Below are 27,547 nucleotides of genomic sequence, written 5' to 3'. Positions count from 1 at the left end.
GTAAATCTAACCAAATTTCATCGAAATTCACTCCAGTAAACAAAAATACTAAGCAATTTGAATCTGGAAGACATTGGAACCCGAGCCTAATTTAAACGTTCTATTCTGATGGCAAAAAACTGGATCGTACACTATAAATTTAACCAGATTTCATTAAAATTCACTCCCTCTGACGCAAAAACACGAAGAAACTATAACAAGATACTAGAACCTAACATAATTTAAACGTTTCAACGTTAGCCCGTGCTAGCAAAAAGTTGGCTTGATCTAGATAGATAGATAGTAACTGCAGAAAAGAGCATAGGCTTTATAAACTTGACCAAATTTCATCAGTACTCACTCTCCTTGACACAAGCAGGACGAGAAGCGGTGCTTTCAACGCGGTACGGCCGATGGCTTAACAGAACCAGGGATAACAAGGTAAAACACTCCAGGAACAGACCGAACGGCACGCAGGAACCCGACGCAGACTACAATCTTACTACTCGTCCGCCCCAGCTCAGCAAGAACTTTCCTTCTACCTTCCCGCGTTAGCTAAACTCCTTGCCTAGGACGATGAAGCCTAGCTTGTATTGTGATGTTATACCGTAGCCTATGCTAATGTTTCAAATAACCCTCTTTTTACTTTCGTTGCACTGTAGTGTTTCATATAATTCTTTTACATATACCTCTATTTTTATTTTCGTTAAGTACATATTCGGTGTCGAAGTTATGCACCAAATGTGTTAAGACTGGTTGTAGTATTAGTACGTTAATTTTAATTATTCATTCGGTGCTTCTTCTTTTCCAAGTGAGAGAGAGAGAGAGAGAGAGAGAGAGAGAGAGAGAGAGAGAGAGAGAGAGAGAGAGAGAGAGAGAGAGAGAGAGACGTTTATCTCCTTAAAATCTAAACGTTCATCTAGTTCTTACTAAGAGTGCTTGAATAAAAATGCATATTCAATAAAAATTCGTTCTCGGATGTGTGCAGTCCAGATGACGCAGATATATTCACGAAATCACAATCTCTCTCTCTCTCTCTCAGTCCAACTAAAGCGCCTTCGAAATATGTTCAACTTTGCACATAAGTGGCGAACAAACGCGGAAAAATTACGATAAGGGGAGGGGAGAGAGAGAGAGAGAGAGAGAGAGAGAGAGAGAGAGAGAGAGAGAGAGAGAGAGAGGAAATCCCGTTCTCATCATGTTTACAATCGTATGACTTCGGTACCGTAATCGCATCTCTACTGAGGCTATTTGCTCAGATGATTGGCTTCATTGTGCGACCCTTGTTTACCTTGGCCTCGGGCCATCGGTTTTATCCATTCTTCTCCTTCCTCCACTACTTCTTCTTCTTCTTCTTCTTCTTCTTCTTCTTCTTCTTCTTCTTCTTCTTCTTCTCTCGGATCACTCACGGAACTGAAGTTACTGACATTCCGTCAAACGTATGACAGATGAACGGGTGGTTTGTTTAGTGGGTATTATCTTTTATTGTCGTCATTATTTTTTTCCTTAGAAACTGCCACTGGCCACGAAACTGATCTGCATCGTAGATTTTTCGGTATAAATTGAAGTTGTATGAAATGCAGGTACAGTGTTTCGCATGCTGTATAAGACTATTTAGAGTTCTGATTGACGAAATGTTGGAATTCTCCAGTAGCTGGTGAAAATGAAACAGTATGTATGTACATGTGTATGTATATATATATATATATATATATATATATATATATATATATATATATATATTTATATGTATATGTATATGTATATATAGATTACATAGACATATATATATATATAGATATATATACTGTATACACAATATATTATATATATAATATATATATATATATAACACATATATATGTATATATACGTGTGTTGTATATATATATGTATATATATGTAAAATATATATATATATATATATATAAATCATATATATATATATATATATATATATATATATATATATATATATATATATATATAAGAAAACCTATAAAATCAGATACACAAAACCACTGTATATATGCGCAAGAATCAGCATACATAAACACCAGATTGCACCCGCAAGTGCGTATAAATGTATAAGTGCAATGATACCAACATCGAAAAAAATATTAAAAAATCTTTGAAATGTTCCTTTCACTGCAACGAACGCAGCTACAATAACAAGATGTTGTGAACCGGAGAGTGAGTCTAATGATAGCCGATGTATGTTACATTATCAGAAGCTAAAAAGGTTCTTGAAATTCTATTCGCGTTTTCGCTCTCACGCAAAAAGGCTAGATTTGCGAATTGCCTAAGTGGTCCTGATTACGAAGGGAAAAGAGAGAGAGAGAGAGAGAGAGAGAGAGAGAGAGAGAGAGAGAGAGAGAGAGAGAGATTCTTATTAAGAAAGATGGGTTTTAATAAGTGACGATGTTGTCGAGAAGGTAATTGAAATAAGATAATGCTAAGAGAAAAGTCTCTCTCTCTCTCTCTCTGCTTCTTTGACTGCAAGACCTAATGGGGAAAATAATAAACTTCAGTAATTCTATTTTACTGCCATTTATTGGTATCAGTATCTTCTAGTTTTATCTTTTTCTTAATTAGTTAATACCGTGTCAGTTTGAAGAAGGTATTGCATACTCAAAAAAAGGTCTGATTATTATTATTATTATATTATTATTATTATTATTATTATTATTATTATTATTATTATTATTATTATTATTATTATTATTCAGAAGATGAACCGTATTCATATGGAACAATCCCACCAGAGGGTACGCGGACTTGAAATTCCAGCTTCCAAACAATATGGTGTTTATTAGAAAGAAGTACCAGTCGGTAAAGGGAAATACAGAAAGAAGAGAACACTCATTAAAAAATAAAACACAAGCAAATAGAACTCAACAGCTCACTTATTTAACCTTTCGGTCTGACTAAAGAAATCTGACTGAAGAAAAATCTGGCTGAAGAAATCTGACTGAAGAAAAATCTGACAGAAGAAATCTGACTTAAGAAATGTGACAAGAAAAATCTGGCTGAAGAAATCTGACTGAAGAAAAATCTGACTGAAAAATCTGACTGAAGAAAAATCTGGCTGAAGAAATCTGACTGAAGAAAAATCTGACTGAAAAATCTGACTGAAGAAAAATCTGGCTGAAGAAATCTGACTGAAGAAATCTGACTGATGAAATATGTCTGAAGAAAAATCTGCCTGAAGAATTGTGACTGAAGCAAAATTTGACTGAAGAAATCTGATTGAAGAAAAATCTGGCTGAAGATATCTGACTGAAGAAAAATCTGACTGAAGAAACCTGACTGAAGAAATATCTGGCTGAAGAAATCTTACTGAAGATATTTGACTGAAGAAATCCTATTTGTGTCACAGGACAAGATCTTCCTTGTTATAGGACAAGATCGTTGTGGAAAGCTAACACTTCAAAGCAGAATATCTTAGAATATTCAAGAACAAAACTGCAAGGCACAAATAACCCCTTTTATGGACTCTTTTTGAGCATTCAATGTGAAAACCTTTAAGGCTGCTTTATCGAGAATTCAACGGAAACACCAAATCAGACCCCAGCACCAATTTGAACTGTGAAGGAGACTATAATATCTGATTAATGCCAATAAAAATTTCCGGCTATTAATCTGTTACAGGTTATTATGTCATCATCAATTTTATGGTTTAGATCAATGATTTTCAACCTCGGTTCGTGAGCTCCCAGGGGCTCACGAGAGGGTTTGAAGTAGGTAATTGGATATACAGAGATTGGGTAACCTGGGAGAGAGAGAGAGAGAGAGAGAGAGAGAGAGAGAGAGAGAGAGAGAGAGAGAGAGAGAGAGAGAGAGAATTTTTTTTTTTTCACTAAATTCCTCATGAAATCTGACTATTATAATCACAGTCTGACTATTCTAAACAATATTAGTCTCTCTATATGATGATTCTATATTTACTCCCTGGTTAATATGAATATGAGTCGATTATCAGATAACTCAAGGGTATTTGAAAAGATAAAAGTTATGAAACCTGAAGAGCACTCATATGGGAATATCTTGAGTACCATATCGTAATACGAATGCATGCCGGACCCTAAAAAAGAAAAAATCAATGCAGCTCTTCAACAAGGCATTGATAACTGCTCCCGTTTGGTAAATGGGAATTGAGAGCTGAAATGTACGCCACAGGAAGTGGGAGAATTCCTGATTTTTCCAAATTCCCAAAATCAACTGCTTTGTGTATGTGATTAAATTGAATAATGAACGCGTATATATGAGGATGGTCAAACATTTTCATGATATACAAATAAATAAATGAAAATAAATAAATAAATAAATACAAATAACTGAAATCCAATAAAACAATATTCATAGCCCGCATGATAAACTTCAGATATCAGGTACAAAAATCAATGGGCCACAGCAAGGCCTGAAGGCCTGACAGTATGAGTGAGTGAGGGTGAAAAGGGCAGGAAATTGGCAATTGGAGGTGAAGTAATTAGAACGATCTCACTCGGGAGTTGTCATAAAGTTACAATTACCAGCCACCAACCTGGGAGATATCGGCGAAGGAGAGCCACAGAAAATTCTCGTAAATGAAAAGAGGTAGCAGACACTCCTCCCCGAGTCCAATAAACACATTCCCCCCCTCCCCCAAAAGATGGGGGGGAGTCCCATAGACTGGTAGTGGATGGAAGTAGTATGGTTGATCTTGATATTCACAAAAGACATTTCAAAAGTGGTTGCCCGTCGGGTGTTACATGACGATTTGAGATAATGGGGAACTCTCTCTCTCTCTCTTTCAGCTTAAGATAGTGACAGATGATTTAAAGATACGAGGTAGTAGGCTCCCCCACCCACAAAAGATGGGAGAGGATCCCATAGGCTGGTAGTGGATGGAAGTAGTGTGATAAATTTTGATATATCCAAAAGGAATATGAGAAGTGGTTGCTCGTCGGGTGTTTTGGGGCGATAATGGGGAACTCTCAGTCTTTCAACTTAAGAGTGACAGATGATTTAAAGATCTGGTAAAATTTTTTTGATTTTTCAATTTTTTATGACACATATCCAAAACCTTATCCATTTCTGTTACAATGTTGTCCATATTGACAAGAGTTCCTCCATTCTCAAGTTATCCTCAATGCTTTCGTTCCTTATATACTTTTCTACCAACCTTAAGGCAAATACCCCTCCCTATACCACACGGCATATAACCGCAACCAAAAGAGTTTGAAAGTTTCATAATCGCGTCCAGGCAACCTACTGGTCAACAGTCCGTCCGATTTCTAAACTCTAGATTGCCCCATCACGATAATATAGCCTTGAAACTCGTTAACAACGGCTATTGTAGCACACGTCATGCCTCCACTTCTCATGATTTCGGGGATTTTCTTCCAGATTCTAAATTCTCGTTCCTTTCAACCTAGGGTTGAGATTGTCATTATGTTGCCCCTCCCTTCGGCCTCCAAGTATGACAATGATAAATATGTAAAGTTAGATAATCACATCAGTATATGGAGAAGCACACATTTTCATAACTTTGGTAAAATAGTTCCTAATAATGATTTGATCATCTTGAATTAATAAATGATGTCAGTAAGTCATGGAAGATTTTCTTGTTTAATCTAAACTACCATTTGATTGGTTGACAAAAAATTAAAACAATTATAAGAAGCTGCTCATTTGTTAAAATATATTTAACTCATTAACTTTGGCTATTTTTGTACAATTCTATTGCACAATCAATCAATGCAGGTATCCACTCCATGACTATATATATATATATATATATATATATATATATATGTATATATATATATATATATATATATATATATATATATATATATATATATATATTAGTAAGTGATGCAGATAAGAAAATTCTTCTCCTCACTCTCTCTCTGTTACATATTTTTTTGTTGTTGCAAGACACCACGTAAATACTTTCAAAACAACGCTCTCTCTCTCTCTCCCTCTCTCTCTCTCTCTCTCTCTCTCTTCTCTCTCTCTCTCTCTCTCTCATGTGTTACATATTTTTTGTTGTTGTTCCAGGACACCAGGAAGAAATTTAAAAAATATCTCTCTCTCTCTCTCTCTCTGTTACATATTTTTTGTTGTTGTTGCAGGAAACCAGGTCAGAGTTTTCAAAACAACTCTCTCTCTCTCTCTCCTCCTCTCTCCTTTTCTCTCTCTCTCTCTCCTCTCCACTATTACTTAATTATTGTTGCTGTTGCGGGATACCAGGTAAAAATTTCCAAAATAACTCTCTCTCTCTCTCTGTTACATTTTTTTTTTTTGCTGTTGCAGGACACCAGGTAAAAGTTTTCACAACAACGGAATGCTCCCAAACCCCATTTCTTCGCAACAAAAACACGCTGTTTGCGAAAGCCTTTTCCTAGGGTACGATTTAAACCTAATTATGCCCTGATAAAATGAAGGTGATAATCCAGTTTATCTCAGACAATAAGAAATTGCTTCCCTCTACGGATTTCGAATGATGTCTCGAAATAAAAGGAAGGAAAAAACACAAAAAAACAAGAGAGGCTTTGTGATTGTCAAAAGGGCAATAAGGAAAAATACGAAAATAAGTTGTGCAAACATTTTATTTTTTGCTAATTTATTCCAAGATTATTTAAGCTGAGGGTAAGGAAAGTGAGTTTCAGGAATATAGGGAGTGACAGACACACGCACACGCACACACACACACATATATATATATATATATGTATATAGAGATATATATATATATATATATATATATATATATATATATGCATTTAAATATATACATATATATATATTATATATACATATATATATATATAAATATGTATACATATATATATATAAATATATACAAATATATATAAATATATATATATATATATATATATATATATATATATATATATATATATATATATACATATATATATATATATATATATATATATATATATATTTATATATATATATATATTATATATGTATATATACATATATATATATATATATATATATATATATATATATATATATATATATATATATATATATACATTATACACCCACACACACTAACGTGGGGGATCACCGACAACGTTAGCGATTATGCGGATTAATATAGCTCTCTCTTCAAGAGCTTCTCACCGCACGAATTTCAAATCTCGTTTTTCCATTAAGGGATTCCCATTAATCCGATTATAATTGATCGCTCAGACTCGCGATGGGATTTGAAAAAAAAATATCGCCTGCTATTAATACGAAAAACCTCTCCTGATATTTGGGTATCGTGATTTTTTTTCATTTGTTTTTTCAAAATGAGATTTGGGTTTTGTGTTTGGTTTAGGATGGACGGGATTAGGATAGTTCTTTCATTAATTAATATGAATACATGCTAAAGATTCGTGCGTTTGTTTATGCATGCATATATATGTATATATACATATATATATATATATATATATATATATATATATATAGAGTATATATATATATATATAGATACATATATAATGTATATATATGTGTACGTATATATGTATACATACATACATACATACATACATACATACATACATATATTATTATATATATATTATATTATTATATATATATATATATATATATATATATATATATATATATATATATATATATATATATATATATATACAGTATATATAATCTTTCCATGTATGTCAAAAAGATAATGCAGTGATTCCTCTCTCTCGTCTCCACATTTCAGACATCCTATTCCCACATCCTTTTCAGAAAACAGGATGAAAATACCTGACAATAGAACTAACGAAGAAGGAGGGTAGGCTTCAAGACACAAAAAGAAATTCCAGCTAAGGAATTTCCTTTGATGTTAGAATTTTCTTTGCTGTTAGTATTTATATCACGTCGGATTGTATGGCTCGAATGAGACTTCATATAAGTCCGGGCTGTTTCTGCCCCAAATAATTTTGTAAAAATGAAATAACACTGTACAAGGAATTTTTACATGATTTTTCTTTCATTTTAGATAAAAATTTAAGTAAAATTATGATGATGAATCTCGAAATTTAACGAAACTGGACTCTAAAACAAAATGTGTATTGTTACATAAGCATGCAAAAGTAGAGGTTAAATTAAATTAATTTTAAAATAAATTCAAGAGTTAAAGGAAGTCAGTAAGCTACTACACACACACACACACACACACACACACACACACACACACACATATATATATATATATATATATATATATATATATATATATATATATATATATATATATATATATATAGCATAGTAGTTGTTCTGCTCTCACCATTGTCTCTCGCTTTATCAATCAGAGTGCGATTTTTTTTTATTATTTTTCGCCTCCACTCTTGACGGAAACGAACGCACCTGATGAATGGCGGGAAAATGCTCACCGAGCTTAGTTGTTCGTTCTTGTTGTGTTTTGGGGAGATATGTTCATTTGTACATAAGCAGTAAAACGCGTTTCTAATTTTGTAGTTAATAATACTTACATCTTATCTTAATGATACATACAGTTAAGGTTTTTTTCTTTATCTTAATGTTATGCGCAGTAAAGGTTTCTCTTTTTTTTATCTAAATGGCTCTTACTTTATTTTTCTGCTATGTTTTGGCAAATTATCCTTATCCCTTTTTATTTTTATTTATTTGTTTTAACAACCGTTGCTGAAGTAGTCTCATATTTAGATATTTAATTGACAGGCCTTAGCTACAAAATAACCAAATACACACATACAGACATATATGTACTGTATATATATATATATATATATATATATATATATATATATATATATATATATATACATACATATATATATATATATATATATATATATATATATATATACATATATATATATATATATATATATATATATATATATATATATATATATATATATATATATATATATATATATATATATATATAGAGTATATATATATATATATATATATATAGTATATATATATACATACACACACACACACATATATATATATATATATATAATATATATATATATATATATATATATATATGTATAAATATATGTGTGTGTCTTGGTTATTTTGTAGCTATGACTGTCGATTAAATATCTAAATGTGTGAGACTTACTCAGCAATGGTTGTTAAAAAACAAATGAATAGAAATAAAAAGGTGATAAAGATAATTTACAAAACATAGAAAAATAGTAAGAGTGTAATTAGATAAAAAAGAGAGAAACCTTTACTGTCTATAACATTAAGATAAAAAAAAAACCTTAACTGCACATATCATTAAGATAAGATGTAAGCATCATTAACTACAAAATTAGAAACGCGTTTTACTGCTTATGTACAAATGAACATATCTACCCAAAACACAACAAAAGAACGAAGAACCTTCGCTCGGTGACGTTTTTCCGCTATCTATCAGGCGCGTTCGTTTCCGTCAAGAGTGGAGGCGGAAAATATAAAAAAATCGCACTCTGACTGATAAAGCAGAGACTGATGAACGAACGTAAACAGACGTAGGTTAACGAAGCGACTCTCTACGTCAGAGAAACGTCCAAGAGAATCAAGTCATGTAGATACTCTAGACCAGTGGTTCTAAACCTTTTTATTACCACGCCCCCTCTAAGAGTTGGTCCTTCCCTCCACGCCCCCCTTGCATCTACTATATGAGTAAAATTCCCAGATTTGAAGGAAATGAAAAAAAAAAAAGAGAAAGAGAAGGGGTGTTTTTATTCTTTTGGGAATGAATTAGTAAGATACTTGATACTGCTTCTTAACGACTCTCGTTAGGAGAATAACGAATATAATTAGAGAATTTTTAATTTTTCCTTAGGGCTTGCGCCCCCCAGGTTAAGAACCACTGCTCTAGACGTCGGGAGACTTAAATAGAAAAGCGGTATGTATTACGGTGTGAATTTTTAAGTGTCTTACTTAGAATGTACTTTGTTACCTGTGCTTAGTCACTCGGCCATTGTGGTATCTTCTCGGGCGTCATTGTGACCCACTGCCGGTCACAATATAACACTGATGGCTGTTATGTTTTAGTAACTTTTCACTTATTTATGTTAATTCTTAGTTTTGGCTACTTATCTAATATCAGGGAAATCTACGATCTTATTTATTTAGTAAGAACAAACTTTTAGAAGCAAATCAATGCTACATGAGTGTCTCCGAAGTACCCAGGAGAAGTTACCAATAAAAAAAACATTAAATCTCATATATAAGATAAAATAAGTGAATAAGTAAATGCGATAGAAAATCATTCAAGGTATTAGCTTAAATGTTAAAAAGCTTTATTCTTAAATCTAAGTTGAGTAAAACAGCTTTATTGTGGGCTTTTTTTTTTTTTTTTTTTTTTACAAACAGTTTTGTACTGGTATCTGTAGTAATTACATATTTCCACTATGTTTTTGTTTTGAAGAATGTTGTTTACATATTTAAATAGCTTGTTGACATATCTTATTGTTATTTGTGACCCCATATTGCTTTCTTGTGTATGTTGTTTTCTTAATACTGCTTAGTACCCTGAAGAAGACTTTGGAATAAATGTTGGAAGTCTTGGTACCTCCTCGTTTTATTTTCACGTGAGGACTTATTATAGCTTAAGTAAACATTACCGAAATCCAAGGGCTCAGTCAACTAATGCAGATAAAAACAAATCTCTTATAAAAAATATTTTAAAAAATATAGAAATGAAACTCTTAGGATATTACAGCCCATAAAAGGTTACGAGAATAATGTAACCTGGGGTAAAGTCGATATATACCTATTTGGTTACCTGTACAAAGGTGAAAAAAATTAATATATCCGATCTCTCAGTTTCCTATACCAGGCTGGTGGGCGCTGTTATCAGGTTGCCTGTCCATTGTATCATACAGTACATATATATATATATATATATATATATATATATATATATATATATATATATATATATATATAATGATTATACAGCAATATATATATATATATATATATAAGTTATACAGTACATATATATAAATATATATATATATATATATATATATATATATATATATATATACTGTATAATGATTATACAGTACACACACACACACACACACATATATATATACATATTATATATATATATATATATATATATATATATATATATATATATATATATATATATATATATATATATGATTATACAGTACATGTATATAAGTATATATACATTAATAAATAAGTATATATATAAATAATATATATATATATATATATATATATATATATATATATATATATGTGTATATATATATATATATGAAACTACTGTTAAAGTTATTTATTTATTTTTAAGTTTTTTTTTATTTATTACGGCGTTAATAACCTGAGTGTTGTGACGCCAGCTTTAGTAGTTATAATCAATCAGTCATTACTAGTTGATGAATATACTATGCAGCTGAAACTATTTTGGGCTATCCTTGGCGATATATTTTTTTTAATAGCGGAAGATCTGTAAATAAATAACCAGGCTTTTCTTTGCAATAGATTAGTTCAGGTTGTTAGTAGAGTAATAATAATAACAATAATAATAATAATAATAGATTGAGGAAGACCTGAAACCAATTACTAGCGGTTCTTCATTACAATACATTAGCTTAGTTAATAATAATAATAATAATAATAATAATAATAATAATAATAATAATAATAATAATAACTTAGTTAATGCAAGGAGAGTAAATGTAAAGATGATACTTATATATACTATAACACTGATATTTTATACTTGTTACGTCTAAATTTAGCACTGCTGAAAAAGGACAAGGAATATCCAGTGATCCAAATAATGATGAACAAAAAACAAAAGAAAAACAATCAGTTACGTACATAAACCAACAACTTACAAAAGAAATCTATTGACAACAGACGAATAAAGGAAATGAGAGAGAGAGAGAGAGAGAGAGAGAGAGAGAGAGAGAGAGAGAGAGAGAGAGAGAGAGAGAGAGAGAGAGTTTAATTGAAAGAGACAGAGAAAGATTGATAGAGAGAGAGAGAGAGAGAGAGAGAGAGAGAGAGAGTTTAATGGAAAGGGATAGAGAGAAACGTTGATAGATTAAGAGAGAGAGAGAGAGAGAGAGAGAGAGAGAGAGACCAATATTAAAAGGAAGTTTGAGAGAGAGAGAGAGAGAGAGAGAGAGAGAGAGAGAGAGACAGAGAGAAAGGGGGAAAATGAAAAGACAGACCTCATTGTCAAACAGAACATTGAATACCGTCAGATCAACTCTCCAAGACGAGATCGTGTCCATCCAGTAATTCAGACGAGACCGTTCATTCAGTAATAGAGCGCTCGTAGTAATAGTAAGTTTCCGCCTCTCTTCACGAGCGCCGTTTCCCGTTATCAAGGAAACTACCTCGATTGAGGTCGTATGTCCATGCGCCGCTATGCCTCAATTTGCTTTTTTTTAAAAGAACCCCTGAGGAATGCAAATTGCTTGAGAGAGAGAGAGAGAGAGAGAGAGAGAGAGAGAGAGAGAGAGAGAGAGAGAGAGAGAGAGAGAGAGAGAGAGTGAGAGAGAGAGAGAGAGAATGTTTGACAGATGAAGAGAGAGAGAGAGTTTAAGGGAAAGAGACAGATATATATAGATTGATAGATGAAGAGAGGGAAAGATCAATAGTGAAAGAAAGTTTGAGAGAGAGAGAGAGAGAGAACTCATTTTCACTCAGGAGTTCGGGGTAACACTGCCCCTAACGACCTGGTAAGGACTGGGCCCCAGTGCCCTTAGAGGTAACGGCACCTGAAGGTGAAGCTACGTCGCTTTTTGAGAGCAATATTGCTCGGTTCTTAAGCAACGCCACACTTCGATGGTGCCACAATGTAGGTGAGGAAGACTGTCCATTGCATTCCACTCAGATCTGCGTAGGATTTTCCTGCGTTCAGTAGAATGCAACAGAAAACGGTAATTGGTAAAGAAAATGTGATTTTCATATCTGAGGTAATTTGAAGTCTTTTTTTAAAATCTATTTCTTATTCTTTCCTCTACGATTTCTTTCTCTTATCACTCTTTTTATCGGTGCCTTGATCTCTCGCTTTCTTTGTCAGTAAGTATATACATGGTTATATTAAAACGAGAAGGGCTATATTCATTCTTCTATTGCGCGGTTAGTATTCGTAAACATTAATATTTACGGAGCTTGTCTTTATTCTTCAATACTTCAGATGTCATAAAAAGTTATAAACACACATATTTACATACATATATGTGTGTAAGTATATATACAGACATCACCCTACTTACAAACATTCGGAACACAAACAAATGGGATCGCAAATTAAAATTGTGCTGAGAGCTCTCCTTTTCCCACCTGTAATTCAATTTTTTTTTTGCTCGCCTTTTCTGTATACACAGTACTGTATGTACAGTGTATTGTGTTTTAGGATGAAAACACGTACAGTACTGTATTGATTTTATATCATACTGTAATTAAATTGGCATGGAGGGTACAGTAACCAAATTTACAAACAATTCGACATACAAACGGCCGTCCAGAACGTAACTCGTTTGTTCTCTCTCTCTCTCTCTCTCTCTCTCTCTCTCTCTCTCTCTCTCTCTATATATATATATATATATATATATATATATATATATATATATATTATATATATATATGTGTGTGTGTGCGTATGTGTATACATATACATACACAAACACACACACACACACACACACACATATATATATATATATATATATATATATTATATATATATATACATGAATAAACAAATCGATCAGACTAAGACTGGCATCCAGCTCAAATATGGCAGGCTGGTAACGTACGAAGAATGTAGCCTAGGAAGAAAAATCCTCGGAAAAATCTGTGGCATTTGCAGAACACCATTAACTCCAGCGAATATGAAGAGAGCGTTATGGATCTTGTCACTGCCGAACTGACATACCGTATATCATCCTCTTCTTAATAAATATTCACGGGGCATTTTGCCCTCTCGGCGATGACAGACTCAAAAAGATGCTAGCGAATGTCCTATGACAGATTTCGTATGATTTCTGTGAAATCGGTTCGTCTTTCTGAAGTTTTGAAATGGGAGGCTGAGGATTGACAAATAGACTGTTAGTGGGTTTCGTCATTCACTCTATAAGGCAGGCAGGATGGATGAAACAGCGCTTGATGAAGACAGCAGATTTATAAAACAGGTAGGATGAATGACAAAGCACTCGATTATTATTATCATTACTATTCAGAAGATGAACCCTGTTCATACAGAACAAGTCCACAGAGGCCACTGACTTGAAATTCTAGCTTCCAGAGAACATGGTGTTCCTTAGGAAGAAGTAAGAGGAGGTAAAGGGAAATAGAAAAGGAAGAGATACCGTTTATTAAATAAGAAAAAATAAATCAATAAATAGGGAGGCTGTTCCACAGTCCCGCGGTGTGAGGAATAAAGGAACTCTGGAACTGAGAAGTTCGACAGAAAAGCCCATTTACTGCACATTGGTGCTACTGTTCAGCGAATCTGGTTGCTCTCGGCAGGAAAGGGGGATAAGGGATCAATTGTGAATGTGAACGATCTCTGTTAAAATACAAATTACGAAAAATCGAAAAAACAAGATATAATCCGTCGGTGGTCCAAGTCATAACTATTAATATTGGGAAACAGAAACCAGAAATCAAACCTACAAAACAATTAGGATGAATGGTATCACATTTGGAGGTAGCAAGCAGATTTTTAAAACAGATACGATAGATTATACTGCACTTGACGAAGAAAGCAGATCTATAAAACAGGTAGGATGAATGATACAGCACTTAGTGAAGAAAGCAGATCTATTAAACAGGTAAGATGAATGATACTGCAATTGGTGAAGAAAGCAGATCAATAAAACAGGTAGGATGAATAATACAGCACTTGGTGAAGAAAGCAGATCTATAAAACAAGTACGATGAATGATACTGCAATTGGTGAAGAAAGCAGATCTATTAAACAGGTAGGATGAATGATACAGCACTTGGTGAAGAAAGCAGAGCTATAAAACAGGTAGGATGAATGATAAAGCACTTGGTGAAAGAAGCAGATCTATAAAGCAGTAAGATGAATGATACAGCACTTGCTGAAGAAAGCAGACCTATAAAACAGGTAGGATGAATGATACAGCACTTGGTGAAGATAGCAAATCTATACAACACGTAGGATGAATGATACAGCACTTGGAAGAAAGCAGATCTGTAAAACAAATACGATGAATGATACAGCACTTGGTGAAGGAAGCAGATCTATAAAACAGGTAGGGTGAATGATGAATGATACAACACTTGGTGAAGAAAGCAGATCAATAAAACAGGTAGGATGAATGGTACAGCACTTGGTGAAGAAAGCAGATCTATAAAACAGGTAGGGTGAATGGTACAGCATTTGGTGAAGAAAGCAGAGCTATAAAACAGGTAGGATGAATGATACAGCACTTGGTGAAGAAAAGCACTTGGTGAAGAAAACGGATCTATAAAACAGGTAGGATGAATGATACAACACTTGGTGAAGAAAACAGATGTATAAAACAGGTAGGATGAATGATACAACACTTGGTGAAGAAAGCAGATCTATAAAACAGGTAGGATGAACGATACTGAACTTGGTGAAGAAAACAGATCTATAAATAACAGGCGGGATGAATGACACAGCACCTGATGAAGAATGTAAATCTATAAAACAGGCGGAATGAATGATGCATTTTTTGACGAAGATAGCGAATTTCTTCGCACTGAAAGTGAGCTCAAGTCATTAGGCTAATACATTTATTGATACATCAATGCAGGTATCTCTAAATTAGAGATTAAAAAAAAAGAAAAATTGAAACACGTCAGCAATCTTGCCCACGGTTCCGTGTAAGAAAGGCATTGAGGTTTATCAACCCCTCATTTGCGAAAAGAGGCGTCCTCTCAACTCGCAAAGGGAAACCTATCCGCAAAGTTTTGTAATTTGAGCTTACCTCCAATCACGGGCGAGGAAAGTATTAGGAGAGAAAAGTGTTTCGGGTAATAAATAAACCCTCCTAGGATTTCCGTGCCTCCCAATTGAATATCCTGATATCCTAGCATCCTCCGATATCCTTCAATTTGCCCTCAATCTTTCGTTCAATCGCGGCAGAACCCCAAGCAACTTCCTTTCTATTACGAGATCTGGTGCGCCTCATTTCCAATTAGTGGACTGTGATGAGGGAATGGCCGGTAGGGCAAAGGCTCTCATGTGCTGTTTATCGATAAATTCGTTTCGTCAATATTATTATCGTTTATCTCCGTTAAGTATTACGTAGTCGGCTAACCATCTTATCATAGTCGTATTCTTTTATAACTTTTCCTAATATTTTCTCTTTTTTATTTACTTCTCCTCCCTGATTGAGTTCTCTCTCTCTCTTCTTTCTTACTATCTGAATTTTGTAGTTACATACTTATATTAAATGCCTCAAAATCATTAATAAACGGGAAATACTTCCCCTTTCTCTCTCTCTCTTCCCGGATTTTTGAATTTTGTGTAATTATGTCCTTATATTAAGTGCCTCATAATCATTAATGAACGGAAAATATTCCTCCTCCTCCTCTCTCTCTCTCTCTCTCTCTCTCTCTCTCTCTCTTCTTCCTTAGCTGTCTGAATTTTGTGAAGTTATATACTAATATTAAATGCCTCAAAATCATTAATGAACGGGAAAATATTCCCCCATTCTCTCTCTCTCTCTCTCTCTCTCTTTGTAAGCAAGCTCATCTACGGTCACGTAGGATCTGTCAGAATACCATGATCTGCAAATACCGTGAGGAACCGATCACATAACCATAATAGATCCAGTGATCCAGAGGCTTCAGATGAGAAAATGAATATTCTGTTCATATTTACTTGTCGACAGCTTGAATGATTTTATTTGCTGACGATGATAAATGATGAATGTGTTATTGTGATTTTGCCTATGTAAATGAAACGGTAACATTGGCTGTGAAAATCAAGTTATTATCATTATTATTGTTATTCAAAATGAACTCAAGTAGTCCATAACATATGTGTAGACAATACAAAACAAGTAAAAAATGCGCCGAAGTTACTTCGGCGCAATCGAGTTTTCTGTACAGGCGCTACAGCATATTATCAAGGCCACCGAAAAAACATATCTTACGGTGGTCTCGGTATCGTGAGCCGCGGCCCATGAAACTTTAACCACGGCACGGTGGTGGCCTATCCTATATAGTTGCCAGAAGCACGATTATGGCTAATTTAACCAGGAAAATAAAAACTACTGAGGCTAGGGCTGCAATTTAAGACGTTTGATGACTGAGGTGGATCATCAACATACCAATTTGCAGCCATCTAGCCTCAGTAGTTTTTAAAATCTAAGTGCACAGAAAAAGTGCGATGAAGAAAGTGGATGAATAAAGTGCACATGGACAAAGTTGCACAATCTTTTCTTTACAGAAAACTAAAATTGTAAATCTTAAAAATAAATTCAATATGGAATTAAGTCAAATGAATTCGAGGGTGGAATTGAAATATCATTCAAAATGAAGTGAAGTAATTCATAACGTATGTATACTGAATACAAAACAACTGTAAATCTTGCAAAACTATATCAATATGGGAAAAGTCGAGTGAATTCGTAAGTGTAAATTTAAATATTATTCAGAATGAACTCAAGTACAATTCATAATGAACGTATACACACTGCAAACAACTGTGAATCTTACAGAATAAAATCAATACGGAAAAAAGGTCGAGCGAATTCGAAAGTGGGAATTCAAAATATGGTCTCTTTTACTTTTCCTGACCGAACGAACGAGACTGAAAAGGGGGCGATTCGTTTTGGGAAAATCGCGATATAATATGTTATCCTGCCTAATATATGACCTTTGCGACGCGGGGGCCAAAGATTCGGGCAATGGATCTTGGTAATGTTTGCTGGCTGGCTGTTGTAGGTGCGTGCGTGTTTGTGAGCATCTGCATGAGAGAGAGAGAGAGAGAGAGAGAATAGAGAGAGAGAGAGAGAGAGAGAGAAACCAGGCTAATGATAATAATACATACACACACACAAGGGTATCCCTTTCTCATAGAACTGAAATAAACAGGTCAAATATGAAGAGAGAGAGAGAGAGAGAGAGAGAGAGAGAGAGAGAGAGAGAGAGAGAGAGAGAGAGAGAGAGAGAGGAAGGGGGGTTAAGAATCTGATTTCAGCTTCTGATAATAAAGGTATTCTCTCTCTCAAATAACCAAAAAATGTAAAACATGGAGAGAGAGAGAGAGAGAGAGAGAGAGAGAGAGAGAGGAAATCTTGATACCAGTTCTAATAATAATGTTATCCTCTCTCAAACAGAGGCAAAACATGTAAAATACGAAGAGAGAGAGAGAGAGAGAGAGAGAGAGAGAGAGAGAGGAGAGAGAGAGAGAGAGAGAGAGAGAGAGAGAGAGAGAGATTAATTTTCTGTTCATTATGAGATATTTAATACAAGAGTATTGAGAATACGTTTCGTAATTTCACAGAACGACAAAATCTAGAAAGACGAGAGAGAGAGAGAGAGAGAGAGAGAGAGGTATTCAGCTTAGAGAGCAAATTCCCTTTCGTTAAATTTGGTCATACTAAGCCGCTCTTTTATTAATCTGAGTTTTGGCAGAAATAATAATAATAATAATAATAATAATAATAATAATAATAATAATAATAATAATAATAATAATAATAAACGTATTGTCTCTATTACAACATCGATTTGACACCTCCACTGAACTCCCTGAGAATCCAGCCTCGCTCACTTGAGGCAATTTCCAGTCAGAATAACAGAGCAAAATGCAAATTTACTAAGAGCCTTTTCACATCGGTTTCTGTTTTTCTCGGCATCTACGTAAATTTTGAATTCAGTCAATTACCAGTCATATGCCACTTAAAGCTTTACAGGGTGTCCTATCTAACACAGTATGAGGCAATGTAACCTCTGTACATTAGAATTTCATGTGTTTGTGCCATTCCGTGACGTCAGACTTTGCCCTGTAGGTAGGTAATAGATAGACTGATAGACAGCTAAATAGATAGATAGATAAATAGACAGATAGGTAGATAGCTTTATTGACCACAAAATTACAACTTTCATAATAACAAAAGATTCAAAACAAAATTTCCATGTCTTGCAAAAGATTATTTTTTGGTCCAGTCAATATCAAAATATCATACAAAACGACTTTGTAAAACTGGGAAGCCACTCCAGGAAATAACAAAATGAATCTGTGGTGCATCACTATATTGTGATCGAAAATAAAGAGCAAAAAAGCCGCAATAATGTAATTGATAAACTGTATTTTTCAAGATACAAAATAATACAAAAAAGGATAAAAACAAGGGAGCTTTCGACCGTTTGCGCAACGGTCCTCTTCAGCTAACTGAATAAAAATACTTGTTTTTCTTAAAATGACACGTTGAAAAGAATTTTCGTGACAGTCGATCCACGGAAACATCGAACACTCTTTCGGTGTGGACTTAGCAGTGATGTAATGGCTGTTTCCCCGTATCTGTGGGCCAACCGTTGTGATCTCAACGGCTGTCGCTCGATCGTACGGTGCTCACCACTGGTGACTAGGTGGTTCGTGGGTGGAGAACGACTTTCAGCATCGGTGCCTGTTGGTTTCTGCGACAACTGCCACTTCGACAACCTCTGCGGCGAGAGATGAGGGAGACACAAAAATGAATTACGATGTGGTATGTAAAATCAGCCATAACATATTGCGAGACCGCCAGGAAGATGATACGCATTACACAGGCAATTCGTGTTAGTACTTGGTTGTAGTGGATCTTATATGAGGCTGTGGGCATAGCTTATTAAATATCAACGATGTCACCGAACGCTGTCATTTTTAGTTTTTTGTAAAAGAAAACTACTGTGCCGGCTTTGTCTGTCCGTCCGCACTTTTTCTGTCCGCACGTTTTTTTTTTGTCTGCACTTTTTCTGACCGACCTCAGATCTTAAAAACTATTGAGGGTAGAGGGCTGCAAATTGGTAATGTTGATCGTCCACCCTCCAATCATCAAACATACCAAATTGCAGTCCTGTAGCCTCAGCAGTTTTTATTTTATTTAAGGTTAAAGTTAGCCATAATCGTGCATCTGGCAACGATATAGGATAGGCCACCACCGAGCCGTGGTTAAAGTATCATGGGCCGCGGCTCATACAGCATTATACCGAGACCACCGAAAGATAGATCTATTTTCGGTGGCCTTGAAATATACGCTGTAGCAGCTGTACAGAAGATCGATTGCGCTGAAGGAACTTCGGCGCATTTTTTACTTTTAATTCATTCTGTTATTTTCTGGGGTGCTTCCCAATTTTACATAGTCACTTTGTATGATATTTTGACACTGACTGGACCGAAGAATGATCTTTTGTAAGATATGGAAATTTTGTCATTTTGAATCTTTTATTATGAAAGTTGTAATTTTGTGGTCAATAAATCTATCTATCTATCTATCTCTCTATCTATCTATCTATCTACCTGTAGGGCAAAAAAGTTAAGTATACCTTAGTTTAACCAGACCACTGAGCTGATTAACAGCTCTCCTAGGGCTGGCCCGAAGGAATAGACTTATTTTACGTGGCTCAGAACCAACTGGTTACCTAGGAACGGGACCTACAGCTTATTGCGGAATCCGTACCGCATTATACCGAGAAATGAATTTCTATCACCAGAAATAAATTCCTCTAATTCTTCATTGGCCGGCCGGAGACTGGAACTCGGGCCTAGCAGAGTGCTAGCCGGGAACTCTACCGACTCGTCCAACGAGGAACTACCTATAGGGCAAAGTCTGGCGTCAGTGAATGGCACAAGCACATGAAATTCTAACTTACAGAGGTTACATTACCTCTTGCTGTGTTAGATAGGACACCCTGTAAAGCTTTAAGGTAACTAACATGTGACTGGTAATTGACTAAATTCAGGATTTACGTAGATATTTTTGTATACAGGCAAATAACATCATCTATTTATCTTTACGGTTTTTGTCATTTCCTGTGACCTTGAAAACAGATCTGTGTCACAATTCGGGTCATGTGAAGAGGGAACCACGTGAAAGCTTTATATTGAATGTCACGATTTGCCAAGAAAGTTTGAGAAAATAATAATAACAATAATAATTATAATAATAATATAAATTATAAATATACAAAATTATAACAAATCAACATAGCTACACGATTTACAAGAAAGTATGAGTAAATAATAATAATAATAATAATAATAATAATAATAATAATAATAATAATAATACAATAATAATAATAAATAGATATATATAAAACTACAACAAATCAGCAAAGCGAAACGATTTGCTGATGACTTGTGAGCAAATAATAATAATAATAATAATAATAATAATAATAATAATAATAATAATAATAATAATAATAAATAGATATATTTAAAAGCATAACAAATTAGTATAGCGAAACGATTTGCTGATAACTTATGAGTAAATAATAATAATAATAATAATAATAATAATAATAATAATAATAATAATAAATATATATCAAAAAAGTCTAACAAATCAGCATAGCGACGCGAGTTGCTGAAAAACTAGGTAAATGAAAATAACAATTATAGACAAAAAAAAAAAAAAAAAAAATGACAGACATCATCATAGCTATGAGGAAGTTTAACAGTAACAATAAACGTATTTAGTGTGCGTAGCGTGCTACCAAGACCACTCATAAAAGCAGCATCCAGAGGTACTTGGGAGAAGTCTTTTAATACCACAAAACCTCTTGTAAGCTCTCGCTACCCACTTTATGGCCTTATCTTTTAAGACGCTACACGCAGTCTTCACCATTCGCAAACATTCCCTCCGTCGCATTTGTTTATCTCTTGATGTGTCTGCTTGCTCTCTCTCTCTCTCTCTCTCTCTCTCTCTCTCTCACCATGCCTTGATGTATCTGCTTACTTTACTGAGAACCATGGCGCCCAACCACCTTCTCTTTCTCTCTCCTTTCTTCATGTGTCTAGTTCCTTTCCCTACAGCCATACCTCTCTCTCTCTCTCTCTCTCTCTCTCTCTCTCTCTCTCTATTTTCAATATCTCAGGAAATGACGTTTCGGTCATCAGAAACCATCGTCATTTAGATTATCGTATGGGATCTGTTGCTCTTTCACCTTCTGAACTAACGTAAAGAGAGAGAGAGAGAGAGAGAGAGAGAGAGAGAGAGAGAGAGAGAGAGAGAGAGAGAGAGAGAATGGGGGCTGGTTGGACGTCATAGTTCTCAGGAAATTAGATAGACACATCACGGCTTAGGTGTGTGTGTGTGCGTGTGTGTGTGTGTGTGTGTGTGTGTGTGTGTGAGAGAGAGAGAAAAGCAAGCACACCAAGAAATAAACAAGAAATAAGCTAATGTAGGCCTATATGCACCATGTCATTGTTGCTTGATAACTGTTTGGTACCTGTGTACCTGTTCTGTCAAAAGCCTGTATTTAAAAAAAAATTGCATAGTATATTCAACATATAATCTTTATTTTCTTTTTAAAAATTTCAAGATAATTGAACGTGGAGGTCGAATATATCATTACATTATATCCCTCTTCATTTTTCTTGCTCAGTATTTTATGACAGTTAAACGTATTAGGCATGGATGATCAATTTACGTAAAACCGGGAAAAACTATTAACATAATTCACTTCTCGTTTCTACATCAGATTGAATTCAGTTTCATGAATGTAAGGGAAAATACCTTTATATCTTTTCTCTCTCTTTTACAGTATGAAAGCATTCTACTACTACTGTATATTGACCAAGTTCTACTATAAGAGTTCCTGTACTTCTGTAGGTCTAAAGCTAAGATTAACATAGATAGGAGAGAGAATATTTGATCTTATAAAACTTTAGGCGTAGGAGAAACAGCCCCCATATAAGTATCCAAGATGATGGTAGCCTGGCCAGTGATTCCAGAAGGTACTCAAAACGTTTCTCGACCCTCTCTTATATTACCATAATGTTTAACTTTATAGTTACAGTGGTCATGTATGAATCACATAGAATACAATGATTATTAGTCAGATGGAACCTTGGAATAACATCCAGTAGAATCTCATAATTCATAGAAAATAAGTAATCGTATCAGCTCAGAACTCCTATTTTCTACTTATTCTATAATAATTCTATAATAATAATAATAATAATAATAATAATAATAATAATAATGATAATAATAATAATAATGTCCTTTTAAAAAATATAGCTGGATCATGCAAGTTAATTTTATATTGAGTCTTCTCAGTGTTCCTCCTAATTCTTTTCTCTTTCACGTTAATAATAATAATAATAATAATAATAATAATAATAATAATAATAATAATAATAATAATAATTAATAATAATAATGTGTCCTTTTAAAAAGAATGCCTGCATCATGAGAGTTCATTTATATATTACACAGAGTCTTCTCATTTTCCTCATAATTCTTTTCTCTTCTATAATAATAATAATAATAATAATAATAATAATAATAATAATAATAACAGCCAGAAATTTACTCGCTCCAATACGTAGAAATAAACATGAGCAGATAACACGCAAACACAAAGGGTACAGGGTATCAATTTATTAGGGTTACACTTCTGTAACGCGTAATAGGCAAACTTGTCTCAATGCTACCTTGTATCGAGTTCGAGCGATACGGTGACCCAAATTACATACCCCTCGAAGGGGCGCATGCGCACAACGAATTGCGACGGAGGGAATCTTTATCAATGAAAGCTTCGTTTGGTGGTTGAGTAATACTATGATTATTAGTATTATGATTATTATTCAAAAGATGAGCACTATTCATATGGAAATTGCCCACCGAAGGAGCCATTGGCTTGAAATTCAAGCTTCCAAAGAATATTATGGTATTAATTTGAAAGCAGTAATTATTATTATTATTATTATTATTATTTATATTTTATATTATTATTATTATTATTATTATTATTATTATTCAGAAGATGAACACTATTTACAGGAACAAGCCCAACAAAGGACATTGACTTGAAATTCAAGCTTCAAAGAATGTTATGGTATTAATTTGAAAGCATTAACAGATTATTATTATTATTATTATTATTATTATTATTATTATTATTATTATTATTATTATTATTATTATTATTATTATTATTCAAAAGATGAACACTGTATGGAACAAGACCACCAAAGGGCGTATTGACTTAAAATTCAAGCTTCCAGAGAATATTATGGTGTTCATTAGGAAGAAGTAAGAGGAGGTAAAAGGAAATACAGAAAGATGAGATCTCGCTTATTAAAAAAAAAGAAAAAATATATAAATTAATAAATAGATAAAAATGTATCAAAATACAAGGAGAAGAGTATAGGATAGTAATGCATTGCATCTTCGCTTGAACTTTCGAAGTTTCAATTGCACGATATCCCCAGGGAGTAGTTCTTTACAGACAAGCCACTACAAAATAAGTAAAAAATGCGCCGAAGTTTCTTCGGCGCAATCGAGTTTTCTGTACTTCGTATAATCAAGGCCACCGAAAATAGATGTATCTTTCGGTGGTCTCGGTATCATACTGTATGAGCCGCGGCCCATGAAACTTTAACCACGGCCCGGTGGTGCCCTTGCCTATATCGTTGCCAGACACGATTATGGATTACTTTCACCTTAAATAAAATAAAAACTTCTGGGACTAGAGGGCTGCAATTTGGTATGTTTGATGATTGGAGGGTGGATGATCACCATTCCAATTTGGAGCCTTAGTAGTTTTTAAGGTCTGAGGGCGGACAGAAAAACTGAGGACAGAAAAAAGTGCGGACGGACATTCAAAGCCGGCAAAATAGTTTTCTTTTACAGAAAACTAAAAGGTAGTAAATTTTTCAGTCCAGCTCTATTATCGATAATAGAGTTGGACTGAAAAATGAGTCAATCACAAATAGGCATTAGAATTTCTCTCGGAAGTAGTCATGAGTCACTGTGAGGCGTGAGAGGCTTTCAGAGTGAGTGAATGAGTGAAATGTAGGATAACTGATTGACTGATTATGGCTACTGAAACTGGCGTTACAACATCTAGGTAAATGTAGAGGAAGTATGGATCTGTCGTAGAAAGTATAAGATTGATTGAATTACTAATTATAAATGTTCTTCGTGCTTTAAAATTTGGAAGTGTACACGAGTACCAGCACATCTTAATAATAATAATAATAATAATAATAATAATAATAATAATAATAATAATAATAATAATAATAATAATAATAATAATGGTGATAACAATAATAATAAAACTAAAATTAAAATGTAAGTTATATATCATTGTATTGTTTAAATATTAATTGCATATCTGTAATAATAATAATAATAATAATAATAATAATAATAATAATAATAACATATCTGTAATAATAATAATAATAATAACAATAATAATAATAATAATAATAATAATAATAATAATTTTTAAAATCTCGTAATCATATGAGGCACTGAAATGGTTAATAATAATAATAATAATAATAATAATAATAATAATAATAATAATAATAATAATAATAATAATAATAATAATAGTACATGTTATGCATCTTTATGTCTAACCAAAACCGATATTACTGAATTTGTAAAATACAATCTATAACTTCAAAAGTAGACGGAATATTTCCCCTAAGTATAACAGCCTACCACACTCACACACATTCTGGCTGCCCGTCTACTCGTCAAAAACAAGCACCCTGTCTCTCTCTGTCTCTCTGTCCACCCGTCCCTGCCCACCGCTGCCTGTCATTCTGCGTGTCTCCTGCCCGTTGTTCCCGAGCCGGATACAAATTAAAAGTCAGGGCTGACAGTAAAAAGGTAATTGATAAGGCGTGGATATCAGCGTAATTGAAAATCAAATCACTTCTCCCAGAGTCAATAGGAGATCCATGCAATCCCTCTTTTTACCCCACAAGAGCAACTCAGACATCGTCTCGTGACGGTTTTTCTTTTCTTTTTCATTCGTCGAGATTTTTCCGAAAAATCGCTGTAAGAGAGTTGACAATTAACTGCATGAACTGTATGCCAACGGGACGTACTGTCTCACGCAGGTTAAGAGCGAACGTTGCGGAAGAAATTCTGTAGAAATGGAGTTTTGCTATTTTTTGTGAATCACGTGAAATTGTTATATATACATACACATATATATATATATTTATATATGTATATATTTAGGACTATATATATATATATATATATATATATATATAGACATATATATATATATTATATCTATATACATACGGCCTAAAAAGCTAATTTACAAACCCTGGATAAAAAAAATTCACATGAAACTAATTTAGGAACATTTTCACAAATAATTGCACCCACTTGCAAAGTGATAAAAAAATACATTTTCTCATTATCAACAGTGCATTTGCCATAATTTGTCATAATTATAACACAATTTGTCATAATTATAACATAACCTGCCATAATTATAACGTACAGGAAGTGCCAGTCTTTCCAAGCATCAAGTTCACTCTTTCGAGTGTTCACTGATTTTAGTGCTTTCTGCCAAATTTCATCTCTTATTGTCACCTTTTTTAGTTTTCTGTAAAAGAAAGCTACTGAGATGGCTATTAGTTCATCCGTCCGCACTTTTTCTGTCCGCCCTCAGATCTTAAAAACTACTGAGGCTTGAGAGCTGCAAATTGGTATGTTGATCATCCACCATCCAATCATCAAACATAGCAAATTGCAGCCTCTAGCCTCAGTAGTTTTATATTTTATTAAGGTTAAGGTTGGCTCATGATCGTTAGCGGGGTCTGGTAAACGCTTATAGGACAGGCTACCACTGAGAGTTCAATGGGCCAGGTTGAGAGTTTCATACTGCATTATACGCTGTACAGGAAGCTCGACTGCGCCGAAGAAACTTTGGCGCATTTCTTACTTGTTTTTTTTAAAGCCAACAATGTATATTGAATTAACAATGAAACTATGAATATCTGCCTCCGATCATACATAAAGTTTATATGGCCTAAACATTCTAACTCCTCAGTTTTGTGTTTCAGTTACTTTCAGGTATTATTTGAAACATCTTTAATTCTCTTCATAATCTTTCACATTCTATTTTGATCTTTTCACTTACATGGCCATACGATTTGTCGATAATTATTCCATTTATATTTTTAATAAATAGTGATATTCATTTGCCATATCCTATCCATACCAGGACTCATTGTTTAAAATTTCTGTTACTGTGGTGAATTTCTGAAAAATAAATGATTAAGAAAATAAATAAACAAAATTAAAAAATTTAATAAATATACAAATTTTCAGGAGTCCATCATCTTTTCCTTTACCAAGGCACTTCATTTTCTTGAATATCCTGAAGCTTTGATATAGATGAATGAATAAAAATGCTTAAAAGTGGCAAACTCCTGAGCTGGAATGAAAATACACAAAATTAGGTGAGGGTAAGGTACTGATTTAAATCATGAGGGGAAGAGAGAGAGAGAGAGAGAGAGAGAGAGAGAGAGAGAGAGAGAGAGAGAGAGAGAGGAGAGAGAGATTTA

At 33.8% G+C, this 27,547-nt stretch overlaps 1 protein-coding gene across 1 annotated transcript in view; it reads right to left on the bottom strand.

Annotated features, from left to right (window-relative positions):
* Positions 1-19,826, bottom strand: part of LOC136835813 (DNA ligase 1-like) — a 61,006-nt gene extending 41,180 nt beyond the window's left edge. Inside the window, exons 1-2 of the mRNA XM_067099666.1 lie at positions 19,791-19,826; positions 19,538-19,668 (exon numbers count right to left, since the gene is read on the bottom strand). Coding sequence (XP_066955767.1) covers positions 19,538-19,668; positions 19,791-19,826 — 167 coding nt within the window. The remainder of the gene's footprint in view (positions 1-19,537; positions 19,669-19,790) is intronic.
* Between the last annotated feature and the right edge of the window lie 7,721 nt (positions 19,827-27,547).

The sequence above is a fragment of the Macrobrachium rosenbergii genome, chromosome 55, assembly GCF_040412425.1.
Source record: "Macrobrachium rosenbergii isolate ZJJX-2024 chromosome 55, ASM4041242v1, whole genome shotgun sequence".
Lineage (NCBI taxonomy): Eukaryota > Metazoa > Arthropoda > Malacostraca > Decapoda > Palaemonidae > Macrobrachium > Macrobrachium rosenbergii.
This window is presented reverse-complemented; position numbering and strand designations above follow the sequence as displayed.